This window comes from Syngnathus leptorhynchus, chromosome 2 (genome assembly GCF_054491065.1).
Source record: "Syngnathus leptorhynchus isolate UIUO chromosome 2, UIUO_Slep, whole genome shotgun sequence".
Taxonomy (NCBI): Eukaryota; Metazoa; Chordata; class Actinopteri; order Syngnathiformes; family Syngnathidae; genus Syngnathus; species Syngnathus leptorhynchus.
The window spans coordinates 16,886,619-16,901,852 of NC_141196.1; the positions used below are offsets into that span (position 1 = coordinate 16,886,619).

Sequence of the window (15,234 nt, forward strand, 5' to 3'; positions counted from 1 at the left end):
AAACTTTATACTGTTTCATGAGTTCAATATGTTCAAGTTTTATTTTAAACACAAAAAGTATACTGGACGTAGTTTTATTTTAAACACAATATACTGTACAAATGAATCCTATGCATTTTTGCTCATTCCAGTTGTAAGTAGACACAATCAAATTGAAAGAAATGTACTTAAAATAAAAACAGTGGTAATTATCCTGCATTCTCTGCATATTGTGTAGTAGTTATATTTTCAATCAATAATCCTCCCGTAAATCAAATATCGTTTACCTCTGCCCGAGTCGCATCGTATTCTTCTTTGTTTTTTCTATTTGTTGTCTGTTTTTGTCGTCAATGATTCAAATTTAGTTCTTTCCGGGTTTGTTTTCCGTGTAATTGATGCGCCAAAAGATAAATTGCTGGAATCAGACTAAATTGGGTAGTAATTATAATTATGGTAATACCTATCATCTGATTTTTTTTTTCAGTTTATCAGTAAGCTTGTATTGGTGGACATTACCATGTGAAATGTGCATTGCATTAGCAGCATTAAGAGGGAGTATTTTCTTCAGTGTGCCACAACCCATCTCGAGGGAAACTGAATGGTAGTTCTCAGCTACAACATAAATTTGGTTTTAGAAAAAATTAAATCCCTAAATTTTGTGTCTGGCTAACTTTAGCATTTATCATGTCGGCAAAATTCAACCTGCTGCATCATCAGCTTAACCCACAGGAAAACAGTGTTTATTTTAGCTAATGCGTGATCCTGCCACCTCATTCTTTTTAGACTGGGAGAGTTTATTGGAAGAAGTAGCTGGCACTCCTAATGCTTTCTCTACCACTTCATGGCTTTCTTGTGGTTCTTTGGAAAGCTCCCCGGAGCCAAGGCTTTGAACTTTCTCTACTTAAAAATCCTCCATCTTGTCCGCATCTAGGACAGAGGCAGCCGAGTCCTAGCTCTACTCTAGAGCTGTCAAGTATTAGTTAATGAATAATCTGGTTTTCAATCATGCAAGGGAGGTCTTACTAGGGCATCCTATCATGGAAGATGTAGGTCAAGAAGGGCTTTATGTATCCAGCTTTTTTCTCCTCCATTTTGGAGGGGGGAAAGTTTTATATCAAGTGAAAGGTACCTTTTATACGTAAAGTGACACCTACCAAGGAAAACCACATATGTCCATTTTCGATCATGGATCTTCATCTTAGTAAAAACCTTTCGAATATCAATGGGCATTAGCTATTGCAGTTCTTAAAGTTGGTAAGTATAACCTTAGGGAAGTAATCAAATTTGGCACGGCCTTCCTGGAGATAAATTAATCAAATATTTTGATTTGCTGCATATTCACTTTCACGTTTTAGCAAAACATAAGATGGCTTCTCTGTAATTAAACAGGTATTTCCACACATTTTCTTTGAGCTTCTGGAATATTTGGTTGTTAAATAAATACTGTATTTGATGTGAATATCAGGTTTTATATATATATATATATATATAATATATATATATATATATATATATATATATATATATATATATATATATATATATATATATATATATATAGCCATTTTTTCGATTGGATTATTTCCTGTTTTGGAAAAAGGTCTTCCCACCTCCTTCAGTTCCTTCAGCCCTTCTTTTTCTTCACCCCCCTCAAGCCACCTTCCACCAGTATCCTCTGCTTCCCCTGCCAATCCAAGCTCCTAAGGCCATGTTTAATTTTGTGTGATGTGTGCATCACATCCGCTCCCACTACGGCTTCACTCCCACTTTAGCTAAATTGAGCTTGTACAAAAGTGCACACATTGTCACTGTTTATGTTACATACACTGTTTTAAGTCCATACCAATGTTCAAATAACCATTTTCTGTTCTACTCTGCCACTTCTCACTTGTTGTTAAATGTTCTTCCTTCACAGCAGCTTTCTTTCTGTTCTTTTACTATATTGTTTATTCCTTATTTAGCACTTAGCCAGTGGGTGTTTTAAGCGTTGCCTCCAAACATGCACACACTGTCAATGTTAGAGAATGGAAGCCCTCTAGTGTTTGTGTGTGTTTGTGTGCGTGCGTGCGTGTGTGTTTGTGTGCGTGCGTGCGTGCGTGTGTGTGTGTGTGTGTGTGCGCGTGCATGCGTGTATAGGAGGCTAAATAATGGCCCTCGAAAATGTGTATTTACAGGTGTGGGGGATGTGGAAACGGATGATATTAGGTCTGATGTGTGATATGACAGAGGGCTGTGAGTGTGTTGCCAAAGAGAAACCACAGTGTGTGGAGAGCTGCTGGGGATGGAGATCACTTAGGCATGCAGACATAAAATGAAAAAGATGAGTAAAAAGCTTTTATCGTACCACTTGAAGAAGCGTGCATGAGCAGACCCTCATTCTATACACACATACACATGCACATGTGCACCTACTGCCATTGTCTATGTGCTGCCATCAATGTATGGACAGGTGTGGTGGGTCATGGAAGGAACAGATTTAAAAAAAAAAAAACAATCCCGATCTGTGCATTGTTCACAAATTAAAAAGTAAGGACACTGGCTTTTAAAAGATCTGATGTCAGCGTAATGCTATGCAGAAAGAAGGACACAGTACTTATCTGCATCTCCTTTGTATGTTTCACAGCATTGTTGATATACCTCCATTACAATTCACAAATTAGGTGCTGATAGCGAATTTTTGCAAGTGACCTACAGAAATAGATCTCTTTTGCTATATTTTAATAGAAAAGCAGCAAACGTTAATTTAGTTCATATGGTCCAGAAATCCTCCCACCCAAACCACAGGCTGCCCTTTTTGGTCAGCATGAACAAGCGCCATACTCACTAGCGTTTCTCACTGACGACTCTCTGTCTACTATGCATACACAGAACGTTTCAACAAGAGAACATTCAAAGCAAGCAAAATGTCCATCTTGCCAGCTTTCCCTTACAAAAATACTATTTCATAAAGCCAAAATATGGCTGAGCGTTGAGGCTCTTCCAGATGCATCATATTTTTACATTGCTGTATTTGTAAGTATAACCTGTATTAATATTAATTATTCCACAGGTCGGTGCTAGATGCAACATGATAAGAGGATTTATAAATTCATCAAAATGATTAACTGAAACTTTATTTACCACTTGGTCCAATGATTATTACGCAAACTTTTCATATTATACGGCTTTGTTTGTTTAAAAAATATGGTGAATAAGCACTCATAAGTATTAATATCTAGTGCAGATGTGATTTATGCAAATAGCAAGGGGAAACCTTTTGAGGAAAGTGATGACACACACACACAGTCTATTGGCATAGCTCTGAGGCTCAATTCAGGATAGCATTTCATATTTGCAGAATTTCATTAAAGAGACTAATTTAAAGCACACAAAAACCAGCAGGTTCCTGCATTTCCTCCCATAGCGAGCTAATGATTGGGGGCAATTCATAAAATAAATATTTATAGTTAGTGTGCAATATATGCGCATCAACACACAAACACATTCAAACATATTAAAGCTTACTGATGGAGCATTGGTTGATTCATTCTTATGTAGGGTTTGTTTTGTTGACAGTCCTTTGATTCTCTGCAATTACTTTGCAACTATGCAAGCTTTCTTCTCCTAAAATTGAGACTTGTGAGTGGGCGTCATTTGTGAGATATTCAGTTTGAACGAATGACACCAGTGTGAGACGAACACCACGTCTTCACTCACCCAGGGACGGCAGGAAGTTCTGATTCATCGCTGGACCTAAAATAGCCCATTGGTTTGTTTGCTTTGGCACTACACACAGTGCCCAGTAGTCACTAATGTTTAGTACTTTGCTTATATTGTGGGATGTTATGGTTACAGTTGAAGTTTAGATTAGCTTTATTTTATGAGATCCAATACCCGCGCTGTATCAAGATTTTATCGCGTGGCAGCATATTTGTGTCATATTTTGGCTACCTTTGCTTCATAACTGTGGAATCTTTAGGGAACCGAGACTCGATAAAATATGAAGAAGCATGAGGAAAAATGCACAAGATTAAATAAAATTTCGTGATCAAGTACATGATGAGAATAAAGATAACCGGACTAGGATAAAAATGAATTACCAAGCAATTTTCCCTGAGAAATAAGCACCTTTCTTTCCATCATACTACTGTTCCTAATAGAACAAAGGACTTAAATATTCAAAATGTGCAGTCTTATTTTGGGAGATGAGCACCGATGGTGTCTTGATTGTTCACACTTTGATAGAATTCTACCATTACTTGGGTACATATCACATGTCGGTTTGTGGTTGGTCTCAAGGCTGTGTACCACCTTAGTTGGGTGTTTTGATAAATTGGTGTTGAAATGCTGCCTCTACCAGTGGTAATGCAATGGAATCTCACTGGGCACTCAGTGATGACTTCATACAAGCTAAACAGCTATGTTAGACTTTCTTGATTTCATTAGCATTAGATAATCAGCCCCTAATTGAGTGCTCAGTAAAGTTGTCTGGGTAGCGGGGGGAAAAGGGCCTTTGTGTTTGGTAATGTGTCCTTGAGTTACAGACATACTGCCTTGTTTGGTGGCTTGCTTTCCACACTCTGGGCTCTGCTGCCACTAGTAGAAGCAAACAGCCAGACACCTTCAAGCGCTACAATAAAACACAGGTGTCAAACTCAAGACCTAGGGGACAGAACTGGCTAGATAAAAAATAGTGTGTTGAATTTACTCCATTTTATTTTGTCAAGTGGTTGAAAAAAATAAGATAATTTGGATCCAGAGACAAGTGATTTTATAGTCTACTTAGAAAAATGTCTTTGGGTCCAGATGATTTTACTTGACGAAATAAAATTAAGTAAATTCATCATTTTTCTGCTGTTGAGGCAAATCGTGTACATACATCAACTTCATGTTTCTTGCTAAAGCACTCAAATTGCAAATCATCTTCATGTTCAATAATATAAATATAATAATTTTTTAATATAATATAATTTTTGTTCCCAATTTTCAATATATTGAAAAACATATGAACAAACAATTTTATGAAATTATTTTTAAAAAGATAAATAGATATGAAAAGAGAAAACTATTAAAGAATATAGCGACTGTGAAACATTCCTGGTTGTGTGTTCCAGGCACACCTCTCAGAGTGATTTCCTCTTCAGAATTTGTCCCAGTAGCCATCAGTCATAGTCGTCAAGACGGTACAGTTCAATCAAACGTTTTTATCAGTCAGTAAATAACTGGAACTAATTTGGGTCATCTAGTAGGTTAGCTGTAAAGTTGTCACGTCAATTTTATTCTTTGTAAACTGAACTTTTGCTTTCCGAACCTTTAGAACCTCATTTTACAAGAACATTCCTGACAGCTACAGTAATTCCCGGATTTGAACAAGGCAGTTCAGCTCCTTGGGGAGTCATACAAAGAAGAGTGTCCGCTCCAGATATCCGCACCAAAAAGACCACAATGCAGAACGAATGGACCGCCAGGAATGTGTCTTTCCTATTTACAGGAGGTCATCCCAGTGCCTATCCACAAGGATTTCCCCTACTGACTGTGGCCACGTAAAGAATGCTAAGCCATGGTCCTGCTGAATTGCATCAGTTGTGTCATCACATTTGGTTGTATAAGATGGCGCTGGGATTCAGCATGTGAACTGCTGCTCTTGTAACTTATAACAGTCTGGCAGTGTTCTAGATCCAGATATTCCTCCCCCCTGCAGTATTCTATTTGATCATTTCTTGGTCATCCTACCATCGTCTGCCACAGTAGCAGGCTTAATATAAGCACTACTTTCATCATGTGTTTGTTATATAACCTCATCTATAAATACATGTTAATGCCATGAATAACTGGCCTGCTTGACCAAAGCTAGATCATGCTGTTCAAATTGGAGGACCCAGAAATTTTTATCCACAAATCTTTTTGATTGTATTGGAAAGATTTTGATTTGTGAAAAAAGTGGGTGTACCGCATGTTCAAGGTTGAACAAGGTGTCCTTGTCACGCAGTCTGTGATTCATGTTGCAGGCCACTAGTATGAGTTGCTTAAGGCAATAAAACTGGACATTGTTGGCTCAACATAAGTTGCTTAAGTTGCTTGAATTAAACGCAATGTGACAATTGATCTGTGTGACAATTGATCTGAGGGCAGCACAAGGTTTTGCAATGTGTTGGGTGAAAATTGTTATTCAAACTCGAGTAATGTTTTGTTAGGTGCTTGAGGATGTAAAAATAAGATGGTGTGCCATTCAGAAAGGTGAATGTTTAAAGAAATTCAGTTACTGATTAATTTAAAATGCATGGCGTAATATCACTACCATTTGTATTATGCTGACAACTATGCTTGGTCTGTTTCTTAAAGTAGCTGCTTCAACTGCTTTTAAATTTTAACTGAAAGAAAATGGCATTAAGGCTTCAAGACGAGACTCTTGCTGTCAAATGAATTCTGGCATAACAGTAAAAGCACAGGCAGAAGTAGTGGAGGACAAGAAGATTCAGGTCAGGGAAATGCAGAAAAATTGGGGAAGGGCGACAGCTGACATTGTGGAAGAGTGATGATGAGGCATCGGTTGTGTCAGGAAAGAAAGAAGAAACTAGTGGGAAATGGAAAGAGATGTTATTGAGCTCCATTGTTCAAATTTTAAATGACATGCAGTCACATTTACTCACCAACCTTCAGGGAAAGCTTCAGGTTAGACATGTGTAGACTGTGTAATATTGCAAAGTTAAAAAAAAACATTGTCATATTTTGAGTGTATAGAGCAAACATGTTTCAACCTTTTGAAAGCAAAACAGATCACTGATGCACTGATACTCCTTTCAGTTTAATAGACAAACATTTTGAGAAACAAATTTCAGGTGTTCTTCACATGCAGTTTTTTTATTCGGGGAAGAGACGTCGCGATGCCATTATTTGCAATCGAACCCATGAGTCATAAACAATACATATTACATCTGAATGAGTTTAGTTTGAGTGTCACACTCACTTTTTACTTGGTCCTGCAGATAAGAGAACCTACAAGTTGACCGCACAGCTCAACCAGCAAGCTTTACGTTTTGACTATTTGGGAAGTGATTATAATTTCCCGACTCCCACACATAGTGTTATGGTCTTTGTATTGGAGGTAAGATTATCTGTACTGTCACTTTGCCATGTGCGAAAGAGCGCAAGGACCGCTGCGGGGGTGTGACTGTGATGAAAACTGTTGTTGTCGGTCGTTGTGGTTTGATGGTGACAGTGAGTACGTGGCTCTGAATGTATCTTCGGGAATCAGGAGGAAAATATCCCATTATGCTTTATTTCGCAATTATTTGCAGTAGTTCTTTCCACCTTTCAGTCTGACATACATATCTCCTTGCTAGCCTGCATGTGATTTCATTCTATGAGTGTGGTCTAATAATTTTTACTGCGGACTCTAAGTGGAATTGCCCCTCCAATTATTAAAGTCTATTTACAATAGTAAAGCTTTCATGTAGTATAGAGGAAAATAAGTCTCCTACTGAAAAGCTTGAACTCATCCATTAATCCATCAATTTTCTGAACCGCTTAATTCTCATGAGGGTCGCGGGCATGCTGGACTGCCAGCTGACTTCAGGCAGTAGGCAGGGTACACCCTGAACTGGTCATCAGCCAGCAAGGCACACATAGACAAACACTCACACTTAAGAGCAATTTGGAGCAGTCACACGGCCTACCATGCATGTTTTTGGAACGTGGAAAGAAACAGGAGCATCCTGAGGAAACCCGCGCAAGCACAAGGAGAACATGCATACTCCACACAAGAAGGCTAGAGCCGGAATCAAACCCTGCACCTCTGAACTGTGAGGCAGCCGTGCTGACTAGTGTGACATTGTTCATCCACTGAACTAATCCAACGCCTTGCAAAAGAACAAAGAACATTTCATGGAAATTTAAGCGGGATCAACATATCTTTAAAAGGTTGTACGTGACTGAATGAGCAAACGAGTTTGTTGAGATAAAAGGAATATTTCTGCCAGCCAAATGCCTACTTGTAAGAAATCAGCTATTGAAGACCCATTTAGGAGGTACTGTATTTAATGGAGGTGTTGTCTCTATCCCTAAAACCTTTCAATTTTGCAGTCGTGTATTAAGCTGTATGGCCACTCCTAACCAAGCCTTACAAGGGAACCTTTTTTGGGCAAAGTGATACCTGTACTGGAAGCAGGATTCCACTTTGCAGCCATGTTGCTCATCACCATACAAACTGTGTAAATCTGTAGCTCAGTCTCTGCCTTCCTTTCTGTAAGAGTAACTAAACATGCTGCTTGCACTCTTGTGGCATTTCACAGAATGTCTAAATGTGCAATTGTGTCATGTTCATTTCCCCAGGAGCCAGCGCCGAAACCCGTTCGGTTAGAATGCGTTTTTGCAATGCAGACCAGTTGGAAGGTGACAAATCTCTGTAAAATTCACTTAATAGGTTTGACTACAGCCTTAAGATTCCAGACTCTGTTTTGCAGTAGTCCTCAAATGTTATTTATATTCTGAACATAAATGACAAGGAAATAGAGCTACGTTATTTAAGCTGTGCTGCGCCATGGAATTATTTTGACAAGCGCTGAAAAATGCTCAGACTTTGCTTTCAGAACTAATCCGTTACATTTGCAAAAGCAGTACCTCATTGTATATTGAGTAAGCAACTCTTGAGAGAAATCTGGCTCCTTGGCTCCTGTGGCTCAATGTTGCCTTGTGAGATAAAGGGGTATTTCAGCGGATGGACAGACGCTAGTTTGTTCAGTACTCGATCCATCCATCCATCCATCTTCTTCCGCTTATCCGGGGTTGGGTCGCGGGGGCAGCAGCTTTAGGAGGGACTCCCAGACCTCCCTCTCCCCAGCCACTTCATCCAGCTCATCCCGGGGGATCCCAAGGTGTTCCCAGGCCAGCCGAGAGACATAGTCTCTCCAGCGTGTCCTTGGTCGTCCCCGGGGTCTCCTACCGGTGGGACATGCCCGGAACACCTCCCCAGGGAGGCGTCCAGGAGGCATCCTGATGAGATGCCCGAGCCACCTCATCTGGCTCCTCTCAACGTGGAGGAGCAGCGGCTCTACTCCGAGTCTCTCCCGGATGACCGAGCTTCTCACCCTATCTCTAAGGGAGAGCCCGGACACCCTGCGGAGGAAACTCATTTCGGCCGCTTGTATCCTGGATCTCGTTCTTTCGGTCACGACCCATAGCTCGTGACCATAGGTGAGGGTAGGAGCGTAGATCGACCGGTAAATCGATAGCTTTGCCTGTTCAGTACTCGACTGACCTCCAAAGTATAAAATGTGTTCATGTGTGTTTAACGTGGACACACTGGTTGTTTGGTTGGTTGGTTGGTTGGTTGGTTGGTTGGTTGGTTGGTTGGTTGGTTGGTTGGTTGGTTGGTCGGTCGGTTGGTCGGTTGTTTTTAGACAATTGCTTTCACCTCTGTGGTCAGGCGTCACCGAAGCCATTTTCACGCAGAGGCTGTTAGAATGACTTCAGCAACTGATGTTTTTACAATTGGTCTGCAAATTCTATTCCGCCAAATTTATACTTTCAACCGTATATACTTACTGTGTACCTTAACTCCGATTTCAGACAAATCCCATTATCAGTAGAGCTGTAATTAAAATTTTGTTAGGTTCCTACAGTTGTCAATCCAGTGATACAACTACAATTCGGCTGGCCTAGCATAGTAGCTAAGTGAAAATGAAAGCAAAGGTACATACTGAATACGTTGGCTGTGATTCTATTCACCCTCTTGTGTTTTCTCATTTGTCCTGGTATCAAAGCTATGTGAGTATTATGTACTTGCCTGTTCTTTTCTGTTTTTTACCTGCACAATAAATCCCAACATTTGATTCAGCATGGCCATTGTTAAGAATTCTGTTTGGGCAGCAACAAATGAGACTCGCTTACTGATTCATGAGCAGCTGCTTGTGTTTGGCACCTATTTACTCGAACCTAAGCTGTATGTACAAGACTAGAATCTCAGCTTCGAAAAAACAGCCTGTATTTGCATGGGAGCTCATCATACTTTGTTCGGTTGTCGTCATTGTTTTTTTAAATGATGTATCATCTGCCTTTGCAGAGTTTATGGCTCAGAGAACGTTAGTCACAGAAACATATCAGTAATATACCCAACATTGTCAGGATCTTATCGAAGCAGTGAATTGACTCTGAAAATGTATCATATCACAGCCAACAGCAGCAATCTGATGATATCATTTGCCAAGGATAAGAATTGACAAAGGTAACAAATCACACTGCACCGCGCTCAGATGATGAAACAATTTCAAAAATCTACACGTGCCCATTTCATATATATTCCGCTGCCCGCGGGTTGTCAAGGTAGTTCTCAAATCAGTGGGCAGATGAAGGTTTCACACAGATGAGACCAAATATATTGAAACTGATTACAATGAGTGGTTTCAGGATGAGAAATATAATGACAGCGAATGGTATATCAGCCTCATTTTGTTTTAAACATCTCCCTAAAATACATTTCAGACTTCGTCATAAGTGGCTTACACCTACCAGCTTCAGCATAACTGAAAACTACAAAAAGATGTAATAAATATTTTTATAGGTAATTCTGACAGTTTCACCTTCAGTTATTTGCATTCACTTTGCTTACTTTACAATAATAGTTGGTAGTAATCATAAAAAGTTTCAGCTACAATGGGCAGTTTAGAAAAGATTTGCTCAAGTATTTGAAGAAGTGATTCTTTGTACCCGAAAACTATCATTGTGACACTGGTCTCGGCAGAAACGATGATTTATTATTTCCTTTTAATGCACAGAGAGTCTGGGATCTTGATCCTCTGTCCTCTATGGGGCCAAATCTTAAAATATAATCACATTTATCTCTGTTGCAACTGGCTTTTCCTCCCTTGTGGAAGCTCTGTTGAGGTTTATTGTGGTTTTACCTTTTTCCTTTTCATATTCCTCTGTGCTTGTTGTTTCTCTCCAAGCAATTCAATTTAGATTTCTCCATGGGGACTTGAACATAAATGTTAGCATTTTATTTCAGTGCTTCTGGTCATGTTTTATATACCACGACTTAAAAACCTTGAAAGGTCCCATGAGTTCAACAGTAGGTCAAGCGATAAAAATTAACAGTTTTTCAATGGTGATATGCAAAAGTGTTAAAGTTGCAGTTACTTTCACACGTTACAATTAAAGCCGTTAGCGGCCGGGTGAGGGGATGAAGCTCGACCCGCATTGTTTAGCCCCTCCAGCTCCCACCCCATTCTCTTGGTCTCAAGGCTTGTGCCCAACAGAATGCTATCCTTAGACAAAAAACGTTTCCCAGAAGGCTCATGTTACTGACATGACTTGACTTTTTAAAATCCTCTTGTTACTAACAGCTGTAAAGCAAGCCTACTTCTATTCTACTTCCCTTTCATGAGTTTTTATCTTTAGCTTGCCTTTAGTTCTGTCTGTGTCTCTGTCCTGCTGAATGGCTTGTGCATAGGGGAGGATCTTGAATTAATTAAAAGGGGGGAAAAAGACTTTGAAGTAGGATACTTACCCTCAGGCTGTTTCGACACATTTTTGTTGTTGTGGTGTCATAATGGCTGAACAATTTAGTAACTGGACTTTTTCATCTTATTCCACGACGAGGCGGCACAGGATTAGAAACCCTATTATAAAGTTTTCTATCTTTTTGCTGTTGGTGTGTTGTTTCACGCTTGAACTTGATTGTCACCTATTCATGGAACATCTTTTAATGTTGCTGAGGAAAAGTATGAAAGTGATGCATCCCTGCATGCCTCAATATGAGCAGTGTAATTGGACTGCCTGGGTTAGAAATGGCCAATTTGTCACAGTTGAAAGCAAAAATGCTATAGTTATTGGAGTATCTTTTATCATCGACAAAAGGCATACCATTATACATTGTGGAGTCTAATGACTTGGCTTTCACAGTGGGTTTTTTGTTTGACATTGTCAAGAAAACGAAACATGTTCACTTGAACCATTGCCTGCACAGTTTGTGTGTGTGCACGTAGTGAACACATTATTTCTATTTTCATTACTTCATTCCACGAAAAATGCATGTAATATCAATATTAGATGAGAACCAATTTGAGCTCGACTAGCATTCTACAGCAAATATACTACAACTTTATTTATATAGCGCATCAATGACAGTTGAAAGTCACTTGAAAGCCACAGAATGAAAATGGCTCTTTGAATGAGAGGAAAAAAACAAAACTTAGTAGCTCTTATACCTTGTGGCTGATAAGTGTATAATTAAATTTGACACGGATATCTGTTTATTTCAAAGAGACGTGGGCAGAAGCTCTTCCACATCATGATGTCATGTAGGAGGATTGACCGGAGTTGTGATTTAACCCGAGACGATGTGCTGTCAGCTGCTGCGGTTGTAACTGTAGCAAGATGGACAGAATAAGGGCTGGAAATGCATAACGCTGAGGGAGTGAGGAGACAGACGATCAGGTTCGAGCGAGAGGTGGTGCTACAGTGAAGGACAGACAATGCCCAAGAGACAAATAACAATGAGGGTGGAGGGCTGTTGGGATTGAGCCACAAAAGCTTCGAATCAAAGCAGCAGTCAGTCTATGGCCACTGTGCCACTCTGTGCCATCTCCATCTCATCAACCGTCTCCATAGTTCTTGCAGTCTCATCACATGTATTGTCAATGCTAGATGGTGATACTGTACATCATTCTAATACTCCACATACCTGCCCTCTCCAGCCCTCTCAACCCCAAAAATCCGAATCGAGCATTAAGACCAAACCTAGCCTTAAAGACACAATTAAGACATATAAATTTTTTTGACAACAATTAGAATTAAAATATTTTCCTCGATGAAAGCTTGGTGTGTTAAGCTCGCTTATTAATATCCCTCCATTGTCATGTATTTTTTCCACACTCAACTTTGTGTGTGCTCACACTTACGCGAGTGTATGTGTGTGTTTGTAGGCTTATCAGGTGAGCCCTGGCAGAGTGTCAGATGCGGTAATGGAGGCTTCAAAGACAAGCGCTGCGGTGAGTTCTCTAGCTGTCCATTACCAACTGACCACCCTCACACACTCATCCCTTCTGCTGGGGAGCACACAGGTAGACGCCTAAAAAGGATGAGGATGGAGAGAAGCCAAATTATTAAGTCAGCACAAACCAAAAGATATGCAATAAAAGATATGAGGAAGAAGCGCAATAGGGCAGTTTGAGCAATGACCAGGTGGCGGTCTGATCCTCTTCTTCTTCTCATGCATGACGAGAACTCCTTAAAATCCTGCCGCTTTTCTGCCGCTTTGTTCTCGTCGCAGCTGTTGTTTTTTTGTTTGCTTATTTGTTTTGGAGTTTTTGTCTCTGCCCGCTTTACTTGCTCGCTCCCTTTGAAGCCTCTCTATTTGTGGCCTCACTTGTTTCCATTCATCTTTATTTGGTCGCATGAATGTTTGAAGTGCTACTGACCGTCAAAGCCTATGATCGTTAAAATTCTGCAAGACCCATTGCTTTTATTTTCTATCGTTTCATTATCAGAAGTCATTAAATGATATTCTGGGATTAGTTTTGCTGTAGAAAGACTTTTAGAAAGATTAGAAAGTAACTTTTTCCATAAAACCTCATTAATTACAGAACCAAGTTCCAGTCTTTTTTTTTCTTGTCTTTATTTTTTAATTGAATTTGATCGTATTCATCTTGGGCTTCTGATGTTGGAAATGTAAAGATGGATGTGCATTGCTTTAATCAGTAACTTGTTTTCCTGACTTTATGTGATTAAATTAAACATATTAATTGATTTAATTTAATGGAACACAATGCCAGCATCGGTCAAAATATACGTGGCAAAAGGGGATTGCACAAAGTTTTAATATTAGGGGTGCTAATAATTGTGGTACACATGATTTGATGTATAAAAAAAATATTTCTTAATGTTTTTTCCCCACTGAATAAATACACTTCAATTAAAGATTGAATTTTCCATCGTTTAAATTCCGGTTGCATATTTTTCGGAAAATAAACTTTATTCAACGCGAAAGAACACGTTTTGTAAAATTGTTTTTACTACAACAGGCGACAAAACTGACATTTACATTTGGGTTGATGAATTCTGCTCTTTGTGCCTGCACATTTTTTCTGCCTCTTCTCCACAGCAAACCTTGGAGAACAACTTGACCAATTTAGTGAAGAGGAACAGTGAACTGGAGAACCAAATGGCCAAACTTATCCAGATCTGTCAACAGGTTGAGGTATGCAGCATCTTTGTATTTTTATGTGTGTGTAGTATAGGATCATTAATTGGAAGTCAGGCCTGGCCTGGATTTTATTTTCAGTGAACTGATTGATCCAATACTAAAAAAAGTTCCTGTCATTTAATTTCCTTTATGGGTTGAGGTTTTAGAACCATCAGCACTCAATCCATTATTTAAATGAACTCTTACTGGTCAAATATTGAGTAGTCATGTAAATTTAATTAAAATGATTTCTGAGCAATTTATTCAAGAATTTATTCAAGAACTACGCTGCAATGTTTTACAGTCATCTATAATAGAGGAGGTTTCATTTAAAAGTGGAAACTGCTATTTTACTGTCTGAGTGCAATTACTCCAATTGAGCGTTGGAATACACTGAGTGAACTGAGTACAATGGCGGGTGCACAGCTTCGGAAGCTGAATCTGTTCTTCCTGCGTAGTCAAGCTGAATCTGTTCTTCCTGCGTAGTCAATATTACGACTATCCTCACAGAACATTCTCAAAATGGTCGAGGGGCTAAGTAATTTCAAATACAGTTCGGATTCAACACTGTACTGTCTTGTGTATAACAGATTGCTAATTGATTGTCATGTGGTAATTGGGTCATATCCGCTGTCTCTGTCATCTGCTGCCTTCTGTCTTTTGTTTTAATTCCTTGTCTCTCAGTATGTTGACTTTTTTTTTTTTTTTTTTGTGGATTGAGGCCTCGTCCTCAATGCTTAGTTGTTAAAAACTCAAAACAGTTTAATTTCATTATTTATTTATATTTAAATATAAAATCTGAGAAGATGTGCACTGGTGCCTTGCCTTAAGAGTTTAACTTCTTCCATGAAAACACTTGACCCTCAAATTATCTTTCCTCATTGACATTAACAGAAATTCCATTAATCCATCTGCGAAAACGACATAAAAATTTGTGACACGGATTTTAATAATTAAAATACATAGTACTTTGTACTGTATGGAAATATACATACACAAATAAAATTATATTCTGTGCAATCTGTTCAGGCTTCATTGCCTATTGATATTGTTTTACTCCCTCTGATGTGCACACCTTGTCCAGCAGGGATTAATCG

At 39.2% G+C, this 15,234-nt stretch overlaps 1 protein-coding gene across 3 annotated transcripts in view; it reads left to right on the forward strand.

The window, feature by feature from the left end:
- mid2 (midline 2) overlaps window positions 1-15,234 on the forward strand; it is an 88,054-nt gene that overhangs the window by 46,999 nt on the left and 25,821 nt on the right. For all 3 annotated transcript variants that reach the window (XM_085905485.1, XM_085905486.1, XM_085905487.1), the window contains 2 exons: window positions 12,879-12,944; window positions 14,057-14,152. In XM_085905485.1, coding sequence (XP_085761611.1) covers window positions 12,879-12,944; window positions 14,057-14,152 — 162 coding nt within the window. The remainder of the gene's footprint in view (window positions 1-12,878; window positions 12,945-14,056; window positions 14,153-15,234) is intronic.